A 14526-nucleotide genomic window follows, 5' to 3' on the forward strand; every position below is an offset into this window, starting at 1 on the left:
GAGCAGAGGGGGGCTTAATCCCCTTTCCCCCATGGACTAACCTGACTCCAACGTGCTCTAAATACATTTTTCCTTTAATTAATACTTGTCAGAAAATAAATGTTTACAAAGTGCCGCCCCCCCCGGGGTGGGGAAGGCAAGGCACACCCCCAGGCAGGAGGCGGCAGCCTGGCTGTGGGCACACCTCCCCCCCACACGTACACAAGCTTTTCCCATACCCATGCTGCACTTGAGGGGGAGCTCCTGGGGGGGCTGGGATGGCAGACAAATCCCCAACAGTGCCTGGTGGCAACCACCAAAATTTACTTGGAACCCAACTCTCCACTGCCCTGCAGAATTGGTAGCCTCTGGAGTGATCCATTTCTCACAGTAGAATGGGGGTGATAACACCTCTCCTCTCAAGGGGTCCTAAATTCAGGCTGAGCCATGCACAGCTCTGTGTGAAGTTAGTTTAAAATCACTCCCCCTCTGTGCCCACATTAGATGGTAGCTCCCAAAATCAAGCCACAGAACATCCCTTTTGTAGGAAACATCACACCCCGTCTCCCCTGCAGAATGGAGAGAGCCAGAGCCACAGCAACATCCACCCCCCCCAAAATTCTGACCAGTGGTATAAGTCGGAACAGTCCATCAGCAAACAGGGGAGAGAGCAGGTCATTCCCCACAATCTCATTCAACCACAGCAACTACTCATTGGAACAGTCCAACTGCAGGGGGGGATAGGAGCTCTTCCCTGTACAATAGTATCAGCAACTACATAGAACAGACCAACTCCCCTGCCCCCCAGGGCTTTCCACCCAGTCTGTGCAATGGGAGCAGCCTACACCTGGACTAGTCCATCTGCTATGGGGAGGCTCCAGGCTACCCACCCCAGGCTGTGCCCCAGCTGTGCCCGTCAGACGCTGATGGTACGGAAGACGTTGAAGCCGGACAGGGCCGTGGTGATCAGCACCCCGGGGCACTGGGGGTGCCAATGCAGCTCCTTGATGTCGGTCTCGCCCTGGTGCACGAAGAGCAGCTGGGGGGGAATGGAGGCCAGAGCCGGGTCGTCGTCACTCTCCCGTTCCCCCTCCTGGTCCCGCTCCACCGCCAGGTCCCATTGGGTCACCTGGTCGTCTGCGCCAGCCGCTGCGAACACCCCTGCGTCCGTGGGGTGCCACTCCACAGACGTGATGGGCGCCGTGTGCTGCTTGAAGGTCGCCACACTCTTCCCTGTCTGTGGGGGGGGGAAGAGAGCAATGGTGGCTGGGGCGGCGGGTCAGGAGCGACGGGCACCAGCAGAGCCGGTGGGGCTGGGGGTGCTGACCTGGAAGAGGCGTAGGTCCCAGATGTTGAGGACCCCGTCGTCCCCCCCGCTGAGGAGGAAGGGCTCCTGGCGGTTCCAGCTGATGACGTTGACATCACTGGTGTGGGCCTGGCTGGCCGTCAGCATGCAGGCCCGGCCTGGCGCTGCCCGCACGTCCCACACCCGGATGGACCTGTCCGCAGAGCACGAGGCAAACACCTAGGCGAGAGGGAGTCAGGACGGCATCGAGCCTCCAGATTCTGCCCTCGTGCCACAGGCCTATCTACCCTGGTACCCCCCACCTTCCTGCTCACAGGTCACTCCCCCCAGCAGGGCAGCCCTGGGGCCCATCAAAGGCAATAACCCATTTTTCCAGGCAGAGGAGCTCCTCACCGTGGCTTCTGTCGGCGACCACTGCAGGTCCTCCACAGAGGCAGTGTGGGCAGTGAATGGGCGCTGGTCCACGTGCCACGTCCCATCCGCCTTGGGGCTCCACAGGTGAATGTTTTTGTTTGAGTCACCTGTCACTAGACGGCCTGACCAGGGAAGGGACCAAAATGGGGGTCACAGGGACACCCCCAGCTGGGGCCCCCCACTCCCAACTCCGCCCGTGCTCATCACGCCAGACCCACAGCCCCCCTGCCATCCCCACCTCTGCTGCCCCACTCAATCCTGACCCACAGGCTCTGCCACCCCGAGCCCCCTGCTTTCCCCTCCATCTCTGCCAGTGCCCCTCACTCCTGACCCACATCCCCTGCTGCCCAGCGCCCTTCCACTCACCGGGCATCAGCGGGGACCAGTCCATGGCAAATCCCTCCGTCATGTGTCCAGCGAAGGAGAAGAGAGGTTTGATTTTGGCCTGCTCCTCCCGCAGGAAGGTGGCCATGGCCTGAGGGTCCAAGATGGCCACCAGGGGGCGCTGCAGGTCGTAGATCTCCACCTGCCCCTTCTCCGACCAGACAGCAGCCACCTGCGTCCCGCCCAGCTGGGTCACCTGCAGGGCAGAAAGGGCTCACCCCAGAGCACTGGGGGCAGGTTGGTGGGAGAGCTCTGTGCTGGGGGGCTGAGCACTGCGCGGGGGCCAGGAAGCGGCTTGGTAGCAGGGCGCTGTGCTGGGGGCAGAGGGGGCCGTACCCGCACACGGTTGATGCCCCCATAGTGGGGGATCATGGCTAGCTCCAGCTGGGGTTTCTTCTCGTCCTCGTCCTCCTCACTCTCGCTGTTCTCGGAGCCCGCAGCCCCCGTGCAGTGCAGATTGTGCATCTTCATCACCAGCAGCCTGCCAAAGGGAGGGACCCCTGAGCCCAGCCCCCAGCCCAGCACCCCATAGAAGGGAGCTTCCCCCTGGGGAGCCAGCCTGAACCCTGCCATTGGGAGAGCATGGGCCAGCCACGGGGGGGGGCCAGCCCCCTACTGGGGCTGACAGGTACAGGGACAGCCTTGTAGGTGGGCACAGGGATTGAGGGGCACTTGTGCCGGGTAAGAGGGGAACACCCCGGGGGTGGCCCTGCAGGGAGGCTGGGGCCAGCATAGGCCATGACCCTTGGGTTGAGCTCTGTGCTCTCACTACCAGATGCCCACACAGTTGGGTGCCCCACAGTGCTGAGCAGCGGGGTTCCTGGGCATGTGCAGTGGGGGGTACACAGGGGTCTGTCTGTGTCAGGGGTGGGGGGCTGGCAAAGGAGCAGGGTGGGGGCTGTGCCCCTGGCCCATGGCTGCCCTGGCTCTGACCTGTTGGCTTGGGCGCTCTCAGCCTGGGTCCCAGCGCAGAGCCTCAGGCTCAGGGGGAAACCGCCCAGCTCCGGGCCCAGCGGGTCGGGCACCACGTCAAAACTCAGGCAGGGGGCGCCTGTGGGAAGAGAGGGGTCACCCCACTGCTGGGTGCACATCTCGCCCTGGCTTGCTGACCCCCCGCCGCTGCGCCCCAAAACACCCCATCACCCCCCAGCTACTGCCCCCAACCCATCGTGTCGCTCCCCCAGCCACTGCCTCACTTCACCCTCAGCCACTGCCCCCCAACCCTCCGTGTCACCCCTCAGCCACTGCCCCCCAACCTTCCATATCACCCCCCAGCCACTGCCCCCCAACCTTCCATATCACCTCCCCAGCCACTGCCCCCCAACCCGCCGGTGGCCCCTCGCCCGTGCGCTCAGCCGGACCTGTGCCCGCCCGGTGGTACAGCACATAGGCCTCTTCGTCCATAACCAGCTCCTCGCCCGGGCCGGGCGGGGGACCCCGGCCCGGCACATAGACTCGCCGCCTGGGGGCCGCCTGACCCTCCTCCTCAGATTCGCTGCTGCTGCTGCTACTTGCCGCATCACCGGTCCCGGCGCGGCGGTGCGCTGCGGCCGCCATCTTGACTCAGGGCAGAGCACGTGCGCGCCGCCTTCACTTCCGCCCTCAGGCCGTGCGAGGGCGAAGCTGCGGCCATATTGGCAGAGGGCAAGTCCGTCCCCTGGGAGCGAGAAGGGGAAGGGGCGGAGTGATGCCAGCGCCGCCATTTTGAGAAAGGGACAGGAGGCGCTGGCCTCCATCTTAGAACGGGAGCAGCCTGGGCCGCCCTCCGGAAACGGGGCCTGAGCGACCAGACGCCATTTTGGCAAAGGGCAACAGCGGCGCCATATTGACTGAGGGCGGGGATCACCGCCGCGGCTAGCGCCATGTTGAGAAAGGGACATTCCCCAGCACCGCCCTTGACGCCATCTTCACTAAGGGCAAATAAAATTCCAACGCCCCTCCCTGCTCCACAGGCTCCATTTTGAGTAAGGGCAACTAGGTGCTTACCCCGCCAAAAAAAACCCGGTCACCATGGCAACCTAAATGTGCACCACCACCCCTTACACCACACTCAACTGTAACTTGGGGTCAAAGTCCATCACCATGGCAACAGGGTCCAGGTGTCATTTGTAATGTGAGGCCCCAGTGACATCACCTCATCTGCTTGTGACATCATCATATCCCTGGTGACATAATCCTAAACGATGTCATTGCTGTAGTGCAGGCGTGTCCAACCCGTGGCCCTGGACAGCTAGTAATGCGGCCCCACAAGGTTGTAAACTTTTAATATTATTATGTGATTTATATACATTAACTATATTATATATTTTATATGTGGCCCAAGACAATTCCTCTTCACTCAATGCGGCCCAGGCAAGCCAAAAGGTTGGACACCCCTGCTCTAGTGGTATCTGTCACTCCCAGGGCACATACGCCTGACAGCACTGATGGCCCCGCTGCCATGGAAACCAATCCCAGGTATTCATGACACCAAACATGACACAGGAGTTGGGGGGCTGCTCTTGACCTGGTGCAGTGATGTCAGAGCAGGAGGTGATGACATCAGCACACAAAGCTGTGACCTCACCAGGGGACATGAGGTAGTCACTCACTCTTGGCACTGGAGGAAAAATTTACTTCTTCCTGTCCCAAAGTACAGCCCAAGGCCCCACTGACCCCCCCTGGCAGTACAGGTGCCCCAGGGCCACTTTGGGGCATCAGAGACAGTCCTGACAGCTGGAGAGAGTGCCCCCCCTGCAGCAACCCCCACTTCCCAGTGCCCAGCGCCCCCTACTGAGCCCCCCCTCCCTGCAGCTCCCCCTGCTGAGCCCCCCTCCCTGCAGCGACCCCCACTTCCCTGTGCCCAGCGCCCCCTACTGAGCCCCCCCCTCCGCAGTGCCCCCTGCTGAGCCCCCACCGCAGCCCAGAGCCCTGTAGCTCAGCTGTGGGCCCAGCACTGACTGCCAGGGCAGAGCCCTCTGCCGTCCCCTTTCAGGCTCCGCTGCCCGAGCTGGCCCAGCTGCCCCGGCTGAGCGGTGCTGGCGTGAGCGATGGCTCTGCCTCCAGCGGGGCCACGACCTGCCCACGCCGCTGAGCACAGCGAATTTCACAGCTAAGCGGCCCCAGCTGGAGCCCTTCAGAGGCTCATGGACAATTTATGATGCCAGGCAGGAGTCTGAGACAGAGATGCCACCAGCTGCTCCCCAGGCAGGGGCTGCAGCTCAGGAGTGAGGGGCGCTGGCAGGGCCGGGCTGGGGGCAGCCCAGGGCTGGGCCAGCAGGGGCTGTGAGTAGGGAGTGAGGGGCACTGGCAGGGCTTGATGGCAGCCCGGGGATGCGCAGGCCAGGCTAGAACCATCATGGCTAAGCAGCTGCCACTGCAGCCAGCGCCCACCAGGGGTCGCTGCGCGATCGCACCCAGGGCACGTGGGGCTGAGCCCTGGGCAGCTCAGTGCACTGATGTCAAAGGGACCCAAAGGGCAAGGCCAGGAACTCTCCCACCCCGCAGCCCCTGACCCCCATCACCCTGCTGGGGACCCTCTCACCCGACCCACAGCCCCTGACCCCCATCGCCCTGCTGGGGACCCTGACACCCGACCCACAGCCCCTGACCCCCCCCCCCGCCCGCCCTGCTGGGAACCCTCACTCCCGACCCACAGCCCCTGACCCCGCCAGGGACCCTCTCACCCGACCTGCAGCCCTGATCCTCCCTGCCCTGCCGGGGACCCTCACTCCTGACCCCCAGCCCCTGACCCCCCCCCACCCTGCAAGGGACCCTCACTCCCGACCTGCAGCCCCTGACCCCCCCGCCACCCTGCTGGGGACCCTCACTCCCGACCCCCAGCCCCGCCCTGGGTCCCCTCCCCCAGCTCTGCAGGTGGCCTATATCCGAGGCTGCCCAGGCTCTGGTGCCAGCTCTGGCAGGTTTCTCTTGTTCCATCCCCCTGCTCAGACGTTTCAGCTACATCAGCCGCCCTGCTGGAGTCCCAAGCTGCCATCCGCATGTGCACCCCCCCCCAGCCAAACCTGAGCCCCTCCCAGCCTCCCAGGCTGGCCAGGAGAGCGTGCCCCTGCGGGAGTCCTGCCCCCCACCAGCCAGCCTTGCCCTGCCCCCCCCAAACCCTGCCTCCAGGCCTGGCAGCTCCTGCAGAGCTGGGGACTCCCCAGGGAGGAGCCAGGCTGAGCTGTCAGGCTCCCCGCAGGGTGTGGTGGGGGGGACGAGTTCAGAGCAGCTGCAGACAGCTCAGTGGGGGGCGAGGAGCAGGGCTATGGAGGAGAGGCCAGAGGAGGACAGGACGGGGGCTGGGGACAGGCAGACCGAGGGGTGTCAGCTCCTGCCTGTGGGAGTGAGGGGGCCCCCCCACCAGCCCTGCCTGTGCCCCCCACTCCCAACCTGCAGCCCTCCCCAAGCTGCTGCAGTGGGGGGTGTTTATAGATGTCCCCAGGAACACAGCTCCCAGCCTGGTGTGTACCTGACGCTCAGCGCGGAGCTGAGCCGAGGCCTGGAGGCCGCCCGGCTGGGCAGAGACCGAACCAGTGCCCAGGGCAGCTCCTCGGCCAGACCCGACAGGTCCCCAACCAGGGAACTTGCTCCAGACCTGTTTCTTCCCCACCCCCACCTCCGGCCCCCCCATCTCCAGCCCAGCAGCTGCTTCCCGGCCCCAGACAACAGCCCCAGCCCTGGCCCTGGGGGCGACAGCTGCAGCCCCTCCTTGGCTACGGATGTGGCCCCAGCCCCAGGGACACAGGTCATGCCAGGACCTCTGATCCCCTGGGGCTGGACTCCCGCCCACCCTCCACCCACAGCCTGAGGCCAGTGACATCCGCCTTTGGGGGGCGCAGGGCCTGGCTGGCTCCCTACCCTCCTGCTGGTGCTTTCGCAGCTGCTGCAGGGCCGCCCTGGCCGAGGCGCTGCCCAGGTGCCCCCAGCGTGGGCGGTGCCCCCGGGGCAGCTCTCGGCGTGGCGAGGGGGCGGGGGGGAGCTGTTGTGCGTCGCTGGCCGTGATGCTGCCGACGCAGGGCCCCTCACCTGGCGCTGGGCTGCGGATCCTGGCGGGGTGGGGGCTCATCAGCCCCCTCCCTGGCTGGGGGGAGGGGTGGGAGGGGGGCTCCTATATTCATGCTGCCCCTTCCCCCCAGGGCTGCACGGGGATGTCACCCTCCCCCCCCGCCCAGTGCTGATGGCAGCTACAACACCGCAGCGGGGTGGGGGGTGGGGGGGGAGCTGATCTTGTGGCTGATGCTGCAGCTGCACCCCCCGCCCCCAGGTCTGAGCCACCCACTCAGGTGGTGCCCCCACGGGTCAGGGCAGGGACCCCCAGGGCCGCATCCCTGAAGCCAGGGCTGGTTCCATCACCCTAGGGTGGCAGGGGGGGGATTCCCTCTTTAGCACCCCCCAGACATGGCCCCTGAGCACCTCAAGCCTTCCCCAGGCTGTGCGCACGCCTGGCCCAGCCCCCTGCCTGGCCTGTTCTCCCCACTAGGCATCACTCCCCCCCCCAGAGCCAGGGAGAGCAGCCGGGTGTCCGGCCTCCCTCCGATGCCCCTCCCCGGGGAGGAGTGGGTGGGGGAAGCGACTGTGGGTCTCTGCCCTGCAGCCCCAGTCAGGGGGTGGCTCTAAGCCGCTGGCAGCCCAAGGGGCTGGTTAGAGGCGGACTCTGGAGCCAGTGCTGTGAGCTTCCCCACAGCAGTGACCCCAGCCAGGGTCTCAGCTCTCTCCATTCTCTGTCTCTCTTGCCTCCCTGTGCCGCTCCCCTGGGTCACCCCGTCTCCTGGGGGTTGGCACGTGGCTCCCTGAACCCCTGACCCCCCACTTCCGCTCTCGCTTTTGGGGGGCAGCGGGGTCTTGTTTATTCCTCGGGGACCATCTGGAGAGACCAAGTCGATAATTACAGGCCTGTCACTGCCGCCTGCGCTGGCATCAGCTGCGGGTTGGGCGCGCGGCCGAGAGAGACGAGGCGCCAGACGCACGAGGGAGTGAGAAGGAACGGACAAAGGAGGACAAGGGGACCCAAAAGGGAGACCAGACCTGTGGGGGACATGCCCCCACCCCCTTCCCTGTAACCCTGGGCCAGGCAGGTGCTGCCCTGGGGCCGAGTGGGTGCCAGCACCCCCTGGAGGGGACAGGCCCTGCCCCATTCCCTGCCCCCCTGAGCCAGCCAGGCTCTGCCCTGGGGCTGGGTGGGAGCCAGTGCCCCCTGGAGGGGACAGGCCCTGCCCCATTCCCTGCCCCCCTGAGCCAGCCAGGCTCTGCCCTGGGGCTGGGTGGGAGCCAGTGCCCCCTGGAGGGGATAGGCCCTGCCCCATTCCCTGCCCCCCGAGCCAGCCAGGCCCTGCCCTGGGGCTGGGTGGGAGCCAGCGCCCCTGGAGGGGACAGGCCCTGCCCCATTCCCTGCCCTTGGAAAGAGCTGAGTCTGGGTTGACCCTCCTGGTATACCATGGGGGGATGCCGGGGCTGGAGCCCAGGGGGGAACATGGCTGAGAGGAGAGGTGAGAGCCCGGCCCCCCAGCCCCACCCCAGAGGGCGCCATGTCCCCGCACCAGGCCAGAGGCCCCCAGCGACTCAGGCCTCACATCCCACCCCAGAGGTGGCTGCATCGTGGCGCTGGGTGCAGGGGAGGGGCACCATCGCCTCCTCCTCCCCCTCCCGGCTTCCCAGCGGAGAGTTGTTTGTTTGTTCATTGTTATAAATAAACCCTGTTAATTAGGATTCGCTCCGCGTGAGTCCGGCAGCTCCTGTCAGGCCGCCTGTGCTCCCGTCCCCGGGGGGGCCAAGCTTGGGGGGCACCCTGGTGCGGAGCCTGCAAGCGGCGGAGGGGAGGGGTGGGGAGGGGCTGGTGAAGGAACAGGTGTTATCTGAGCCTGTGGAGGCTGGAGAGGGCCGTGGAGGAGGCTAGGGGAAGTGGGGGATGTGCCAGTGGGGCTCTAGGGGGCGCTGTGCTGCAGAGAGTGGGGTAGCGGGTCCATAGGGGGCACTGTGCTGGCAGGAGTAGGACAGGGGGGTCCGTGGGGGGCGCCATGCTGGTGGGAGTGGGCAGGGGGTCCTTGGGGGAGCTGTGCTGGTGGGAGGGGGGCAGGGATCCCTGGGGGTGCTCTCTCCTGGAGATCAGTGCTGGCTGTGCCCTAGATGGCGTGCAGCGGGGTGGGGGAGGGGGCTGGCCTCGTTACCCAACTAAACGATATTTCACCTCGGGCGAGAAGGCCGCGGTTACAAACGAGCCTCGGTCATGGTAAGTGCCGGCCTAAATTATTCACCAGCCGGTGTCCCTTGGGGAGCGCGTGATGGATGGGCGCTGGGGCGGTAGCAGGAGCAGCTGGATTTCGCCTCCTGAACAGAAGAGTCTCACCCCAGTCTAGATCACGGCCGAGCCACAGCAGCAGCATCGTTCTAGAGCAGCGAGCGCCAGTCCAGCCCCCGTGTTCTAGCTCCATGGAGGGCAAGGGGCCTGTTGGGTTCTAGATAACAGAGGGAAACCCACCCGCACGTTCCAGAACCGTGGGGGAGAGAACCCATCGGGCTGGAGGGCCGAAAGCAGGGGCCTGTGCTGATGTTCTAGACCCACCACCGTGGGAACCCCTTTGGTTCTAGAGCCCAGGAGGAGAGACTCTGCCCCCGTGTCTCGGTCCCCAGATGAAGAAATGTGCCCTGAACATCTAGACCCCAACAGGGGGGAAATCTGCTGCTAGGTTCTAGGCTATGGAAGGGGTCAACTGATGGGCTGTTCTAGATCCCAGGGGAGGAGACGCAAGAGGGCTGAGCTGTGCACTTCAAGCTGCAGAGCACCTGGGTCGTGGGGAGCTGCCCACAGCCATGAAATGAGGGGCCCAGTGCCAGGAAACCCATGAGCACCTAGAAGCCAAACCCACAGTGGGGGGCACATTCAGTCCCAGCCTGATGAGCCAAAGGAGAATCCCCATTAGCCTGGCAGATACAGGGGCTATGACACAGTGGGCAGTGCTGATCCCATAGACCAGAGGGCAGGGCATGTGCATCGACAGACAAGGGAAAACAGGGCCCAGCCCCACCAGTACGGGGCGCAGGACACACATGGTGCAGGGCCCAGCCCCACCAGTACAGGGTGCAGGACACACACGGCACACGACCCGGCCAGTAGGGGGTCCAGGACACACACGGCGCAGGGCCCCACCAGTATGGGGCGCAGGACACACAGCGCAGGGCCTGGCCCCACGAGTAGGGGGCACAGGACACACACAGTGCAGGGCCCAGCCCCATCAGTAGGGGGCACAGGGCACACACAGCGCAGGGCCCGGCCCACCAGTACAGGGTGCAGGACACACACAGCGCAGGGCCCGGCCCCACCAGTACGGGGCACAAGACACACACGTGTCTCACATTCATACACATTTAAAGCTCCCAGACACTGAATGAAAGCCCCACTGGCCTGACACCTCCCCCTCCCCCGGCCCTCCTCCCAGCTGGGCGCAGGTCTCTGCCTCACCACAACCAGCCAGGCCCAGCAGTGCCATGCAGCCAGCCGGGCGCTGAGCCAGGACCCCAGAGTGACAGGGACCTTCGGGCCTCCTGCAGAACCGGGCAGCTGAGGAGCTGTGACAGCTGAGGGCATGAAGGACGCGAATGGATGTGAAAACAGCTGAAGCAGTCAGGGAGTAGAGATACAACCACCTCTGGGGTGGGGCACAGGCACTGGTTCTATGGGCCCCCCACAGTCCAGCACAAGGCACAGGGTGGGGGGTGGGGTATCCAGGGGTACCTGATCTGGCAGAGAGATGCAGCCACCTCTGGGGTGGGGCGTGGCAGCTACCTAACAGTCAGTTGAAGACTCTGCTGGATGGGGGAATCAGGCCATCTGGGTCCTATCCGTGGTTCTAGGAGGGGAGTACTGTCCAGTGGTTAGAGTGGCAGCGGGTGGAGAGCTGGGAGCCAGGACTCCTGGGTTCTCTCCCCAGCTGCAGTCACTGGGGCATGAAGCAGGCAGCAAGTGGCTGGTGTGAGCCTCCCCAGCCCCCAGCTCCTTCGCATGCCGTCGCTCCCCTCAGGTTCCAGGTTAGGAGCTGAAGCGATTTCCAGCTACACCAATTCAAATTCCAGACGGGCCCCGTCCCTCCCACCGTGGCCCCGCACAGCCCCGGGGGTGGGGGGGGAGCCAGTATCAGGGAGCCCAGCACTGAGCGCAGAAATAATTGCAGAGCTCAGCGCACAGCCTGGCGAGAGTCAGGAGAGAACAGACCCACACAGGACCTGCTGAGACACAGGGCAACACGCAGATACGCACACTACACACGCTGAGACACACAGACAAATGCTACACATGCCGAGCTACACAGTGACTTGCAGACACAGACTACACACGCTGAGACACACAGTGACACACGTTACACCCCCAAGACACAGCCACACGTGGACACATGCTACATGTGCTGACACAGGGCGACCGGCAGACCACACGCTACACGCACTGCGACACATTGGACGCGCCTCAGTCGGATGTAAACGTTCCCACCCAGCCTGGGGCAGGGGCAGGGCCTGGCTGGCTCAGGAGGTAGGGAGTGGGGCAGGGCCTGTCCCCTCCAGGGGGCGCTGGCTCCCACCCAGCCTCAGGGCAGGGACAGAAGATTCCAGCCACCTGCTCTCTGAGGGGTGTTGGGGTGAAGGAGGAGGGGCCCTCCCTGTACATCTCCCTCATTCCTCTGCCCAGAGATCCAGGCTGCCCCACACCAGCCTTGCCCAGTGGGGGCACTGGGGGTGGGAGTGAGTGGTCCTGGTTACCAGCCTGGCCTCGCCCAGCAGGGGGCACTGGGGGGGAATGGGGCAGGGGGGTCCCTGCCTGGCCTCACTCAGTGAGGGGCGCACCAGGGGAGTGGGGGGACTGGCTGGGGGGGGTCTTGGTTACCAGCCTGGCCCCACCCAATGGGGGCACTGGGGAAGTGGGGCTGGGGGGGTCCCACCTGGAAGGGGTTGCAGTTACCAGCCTGGCCTTGCCCAGCAGAGTTTGGATCCCGACCCTTGTCTGACTGTAGAGAGCGACGTGAACGAGGGGGGCAGCTGAAACCAAGCTCAGTAAATCCTGGGGTGAGGGGGAGGAGGAAGAGGGAGTGCCCCCCCCCAAGATGCCATACAGCCACAGGGACTATTTGCTCAGGCGGAAGGAGACGGCTGCGGTGGGGTTTCTGGGGGGATGCACTCCCTGGAGGAAGCAGGGGCCTGGGAATGCCCCCCCCCCCCGGCCCTGGTTTAGCCCTAGCTGGCTTCAGTGGCTGTACGAGGCGGGTGTGATATTTGCAAACTGCTGGTGTGAAGATAAATACACCCGGCACAGGGCCGGTGCCAGCCTGCCTGGGGCAGCGCCAGCTGGGCTGGGAGAGCTGCCGGGCAGCCACCAGATGGTATTTACCATCAGACGTGTGTGTTTGTGTGTGTGTGTGTGTGTGTGTGTGTATGTGCATGCAGTCTTGCCCCTGTGTGTGTGTGTAGCCCTGCCCCTCTGTGGTTGTGTGAGTGTATCTCCATTGCTACCGTCTATGTGTGTGTTTGTGCATCCTTCTCCTTGTGTGGGTGTATGTCCCCCCCCCCACGAGCACTGCCAGTACTCTGTGTGTGTGTGTGTGTGTGTGTGTGTGTACCGTGTGTGGACAGTTTCCTTTGGCCCAAGCAGTGATTTGAAGGGACACCCCTGGCTGGGCCAACACAAGCAAGAACTGACTGTTCCTTCCACCCAGCTGGGCTCTCTACACACCCCCTTCTGTGGGGCTGGCTGCGTCCCTCCCCTCTCCTTTAATGTTCATCTCCAGCCTCTTAGGAGACCTAGGGCTGGCATTTATCTCCCAGCTCCCCCACCAAGCAGGCTAGCATCTGGGGTGTGACTGTGCTTGTTGCTGTGCGGGTGTGGTCCCAGGGTTGGTGGTGTGAGTTGGTGTATGCTGGTCTGCTGGTGTTTGTGTTGCTGTGCCGGTGTAGTCTGGGGGTTGGTGGTGTGACTTTGTGCTGGTCTGGCAGTGTTTTTATTGCTGCAGATGCATAGTGTGGGGGTTGGTGGTGTGAGCTGGTGTGTGCTGGTCTTTGTGTTGCTGTGCGGGTGTAGCTCCAGGGTTGGTGGTGTAAATTGGTGCGTGCTGGTCTGCTGGTGTTTGTGTTGCTGTGCGGGTGCACTCCGGGGTGAGTGGGTGATGGTGTGCTTGTGTGTAATAGCTGGCTGGTTGGCCTAGGTGCGGGGGTGTGGTGATGCGATTGTGCGCATCGCTGGCCAGGTGTAGTCTAGGTATTCGTGTGTGATGGTGTGATTGTGGGTGTTGTCTGGGAGCTGTGTAGCAATGGGCCTGCCAGTGTGGCTGGGTAGGCGCAGTCTAGAGGTGAGTGTGGCTGTGTGTTTTGTGCATGTGTTCTCTAGGGTCTGATGTGTGTGGTTGTGCAGGCATGGGCCAGGCCTTGTGTGTTGCTGTGTGACTGTAGCCTGGGCGATGGTGTGCTGTTCTCTTGCCAGGCTGCGGCTGTGCGTGTGCGCCGTGGGGTTGGTGTGAACACACAGCTGGGCCTCCCTGTAAGGTGGGGGGGCTGGGCCCTGGGGGCTGCCACAGTTGCTTCGCCTGGGTGTGAGGAGCCGCATGCGCCTCTCACTCCCCCTGCTGCGGCTGAGCCAGGCCCCTGGTCCTACTGTAATTACATTTTCCAGCTGAATTACAGATTTTCTCACTAATTTAATTTTTAATTTCTATGTAAATGAACTTTCCCCCATCGTTCCAGCCAATCGCAGCAGCTTCCAAACGGCCCTCCCCCCACGCTCTACCCATTAGACCCCACACCCCCCCAGCCAGGGAGAGAACCCAGGAGTCCTGGTCTCTCTGCTCCCTCCCCAGACTTCAGGCAGCTGCTGGTAGGCGGCTGGGCTGGTTTTTTGACCTACAGCCGGGGGGAAGGGGGGGCGGGGGGGCGTCCTTACCTTGTTACCGGATGAGAACAGAGACGCAGCTTCATGGACACACACCACATAGCCCCACTGTGGAGACGGACTGGAAGAGGTGGGGCTGGGGTGGCTGGGATTCCCCCCCAGGTTCCCCGGCTGGCAGCGGTGGGGCTGGGATCCCCCTCCCTCACAGGGGCCCTGCTGGCAGAGGTGGGGCCAGGGCAGCCAGGAGCCCCGCCCTTGTGACACAGGACACGGGGCTGCGGCCCAGTGGGAATAGAAAAGCCTTTATTTGGAACATTGTCCCGACAGTGCTGCAGCCCCCCTTGCCCGCCCCCCCATATACAGTGCAGCTGTGGGGGGGAATGAGCCCCACCCCCCATACTTCACGCTGGGCTTGGGGGGCTGGGATCCCCTCCCCCAGTTGAACTGACAGCCCCTCCCCAGCTCTCCCAGGACACCTGGGTCTGACAAATTCAGGGGTCACAGCCCGTGTCCCCCTCAGTCCTCGGCTTTATCTGGAAAGCTCCCCACAGACCCCTGCCTCAGCCCCCAGACCCATATCCAGCCAGACCCTCCTCCAGTA

General features: G+C 64.1%; 1 protein-coding gene across 1 annotated transcript; it reads right to left on the reverse strand.

Moving 5' to 3' along the window:
- Positions 1 to 51: 51 nt before the first annotated feature.
- GRWD1 (glutamate rich WD repeat containing 1) lies at positions 52 to 14060 on the reverse strand. The gene is made up of 8 exons (XM_075016021.1): positions 13977 to 14060; positions 3445 to 3740; positions 3017 to 3134; positions 2420 to 2564; positions 2066 to 2279; positions 1679 to 1821; positions 1307 to 1504; positions 52 to 1216 (listed from the first exon to the last, which is right to left on the reverse strand). The coding sequence occupies exons 2-8, from the start codon at positions 3638 to 3640 to the stop codon at positions 896 to 898; spliced, it is 1335 nt and encodes a 444-aa protein (XP_074872122.1). The 5' UTR covers positions 3641 to 3740; positions 13977 to 14060; the 3' UTR covers positions 52 to 895.
- Positions 14061 to 14526: the final 466 nt, after the last annotated feature.

The sequence above is a fragment of the Carettochelys insculpta genome, chromosome 22 (assembly GCF_033958435.1).
Source record: "Carettochelys insculpta isolate YL-2023 chromosome 22, ASM3395843v1, whole genome shotgun sequence".
Classification (NCBI taxonomy): Eukaryota; Metazoa; Chordata; order Testudines; family Carettochelyidae; genus Carettochelys; species Carettochelys insculpta.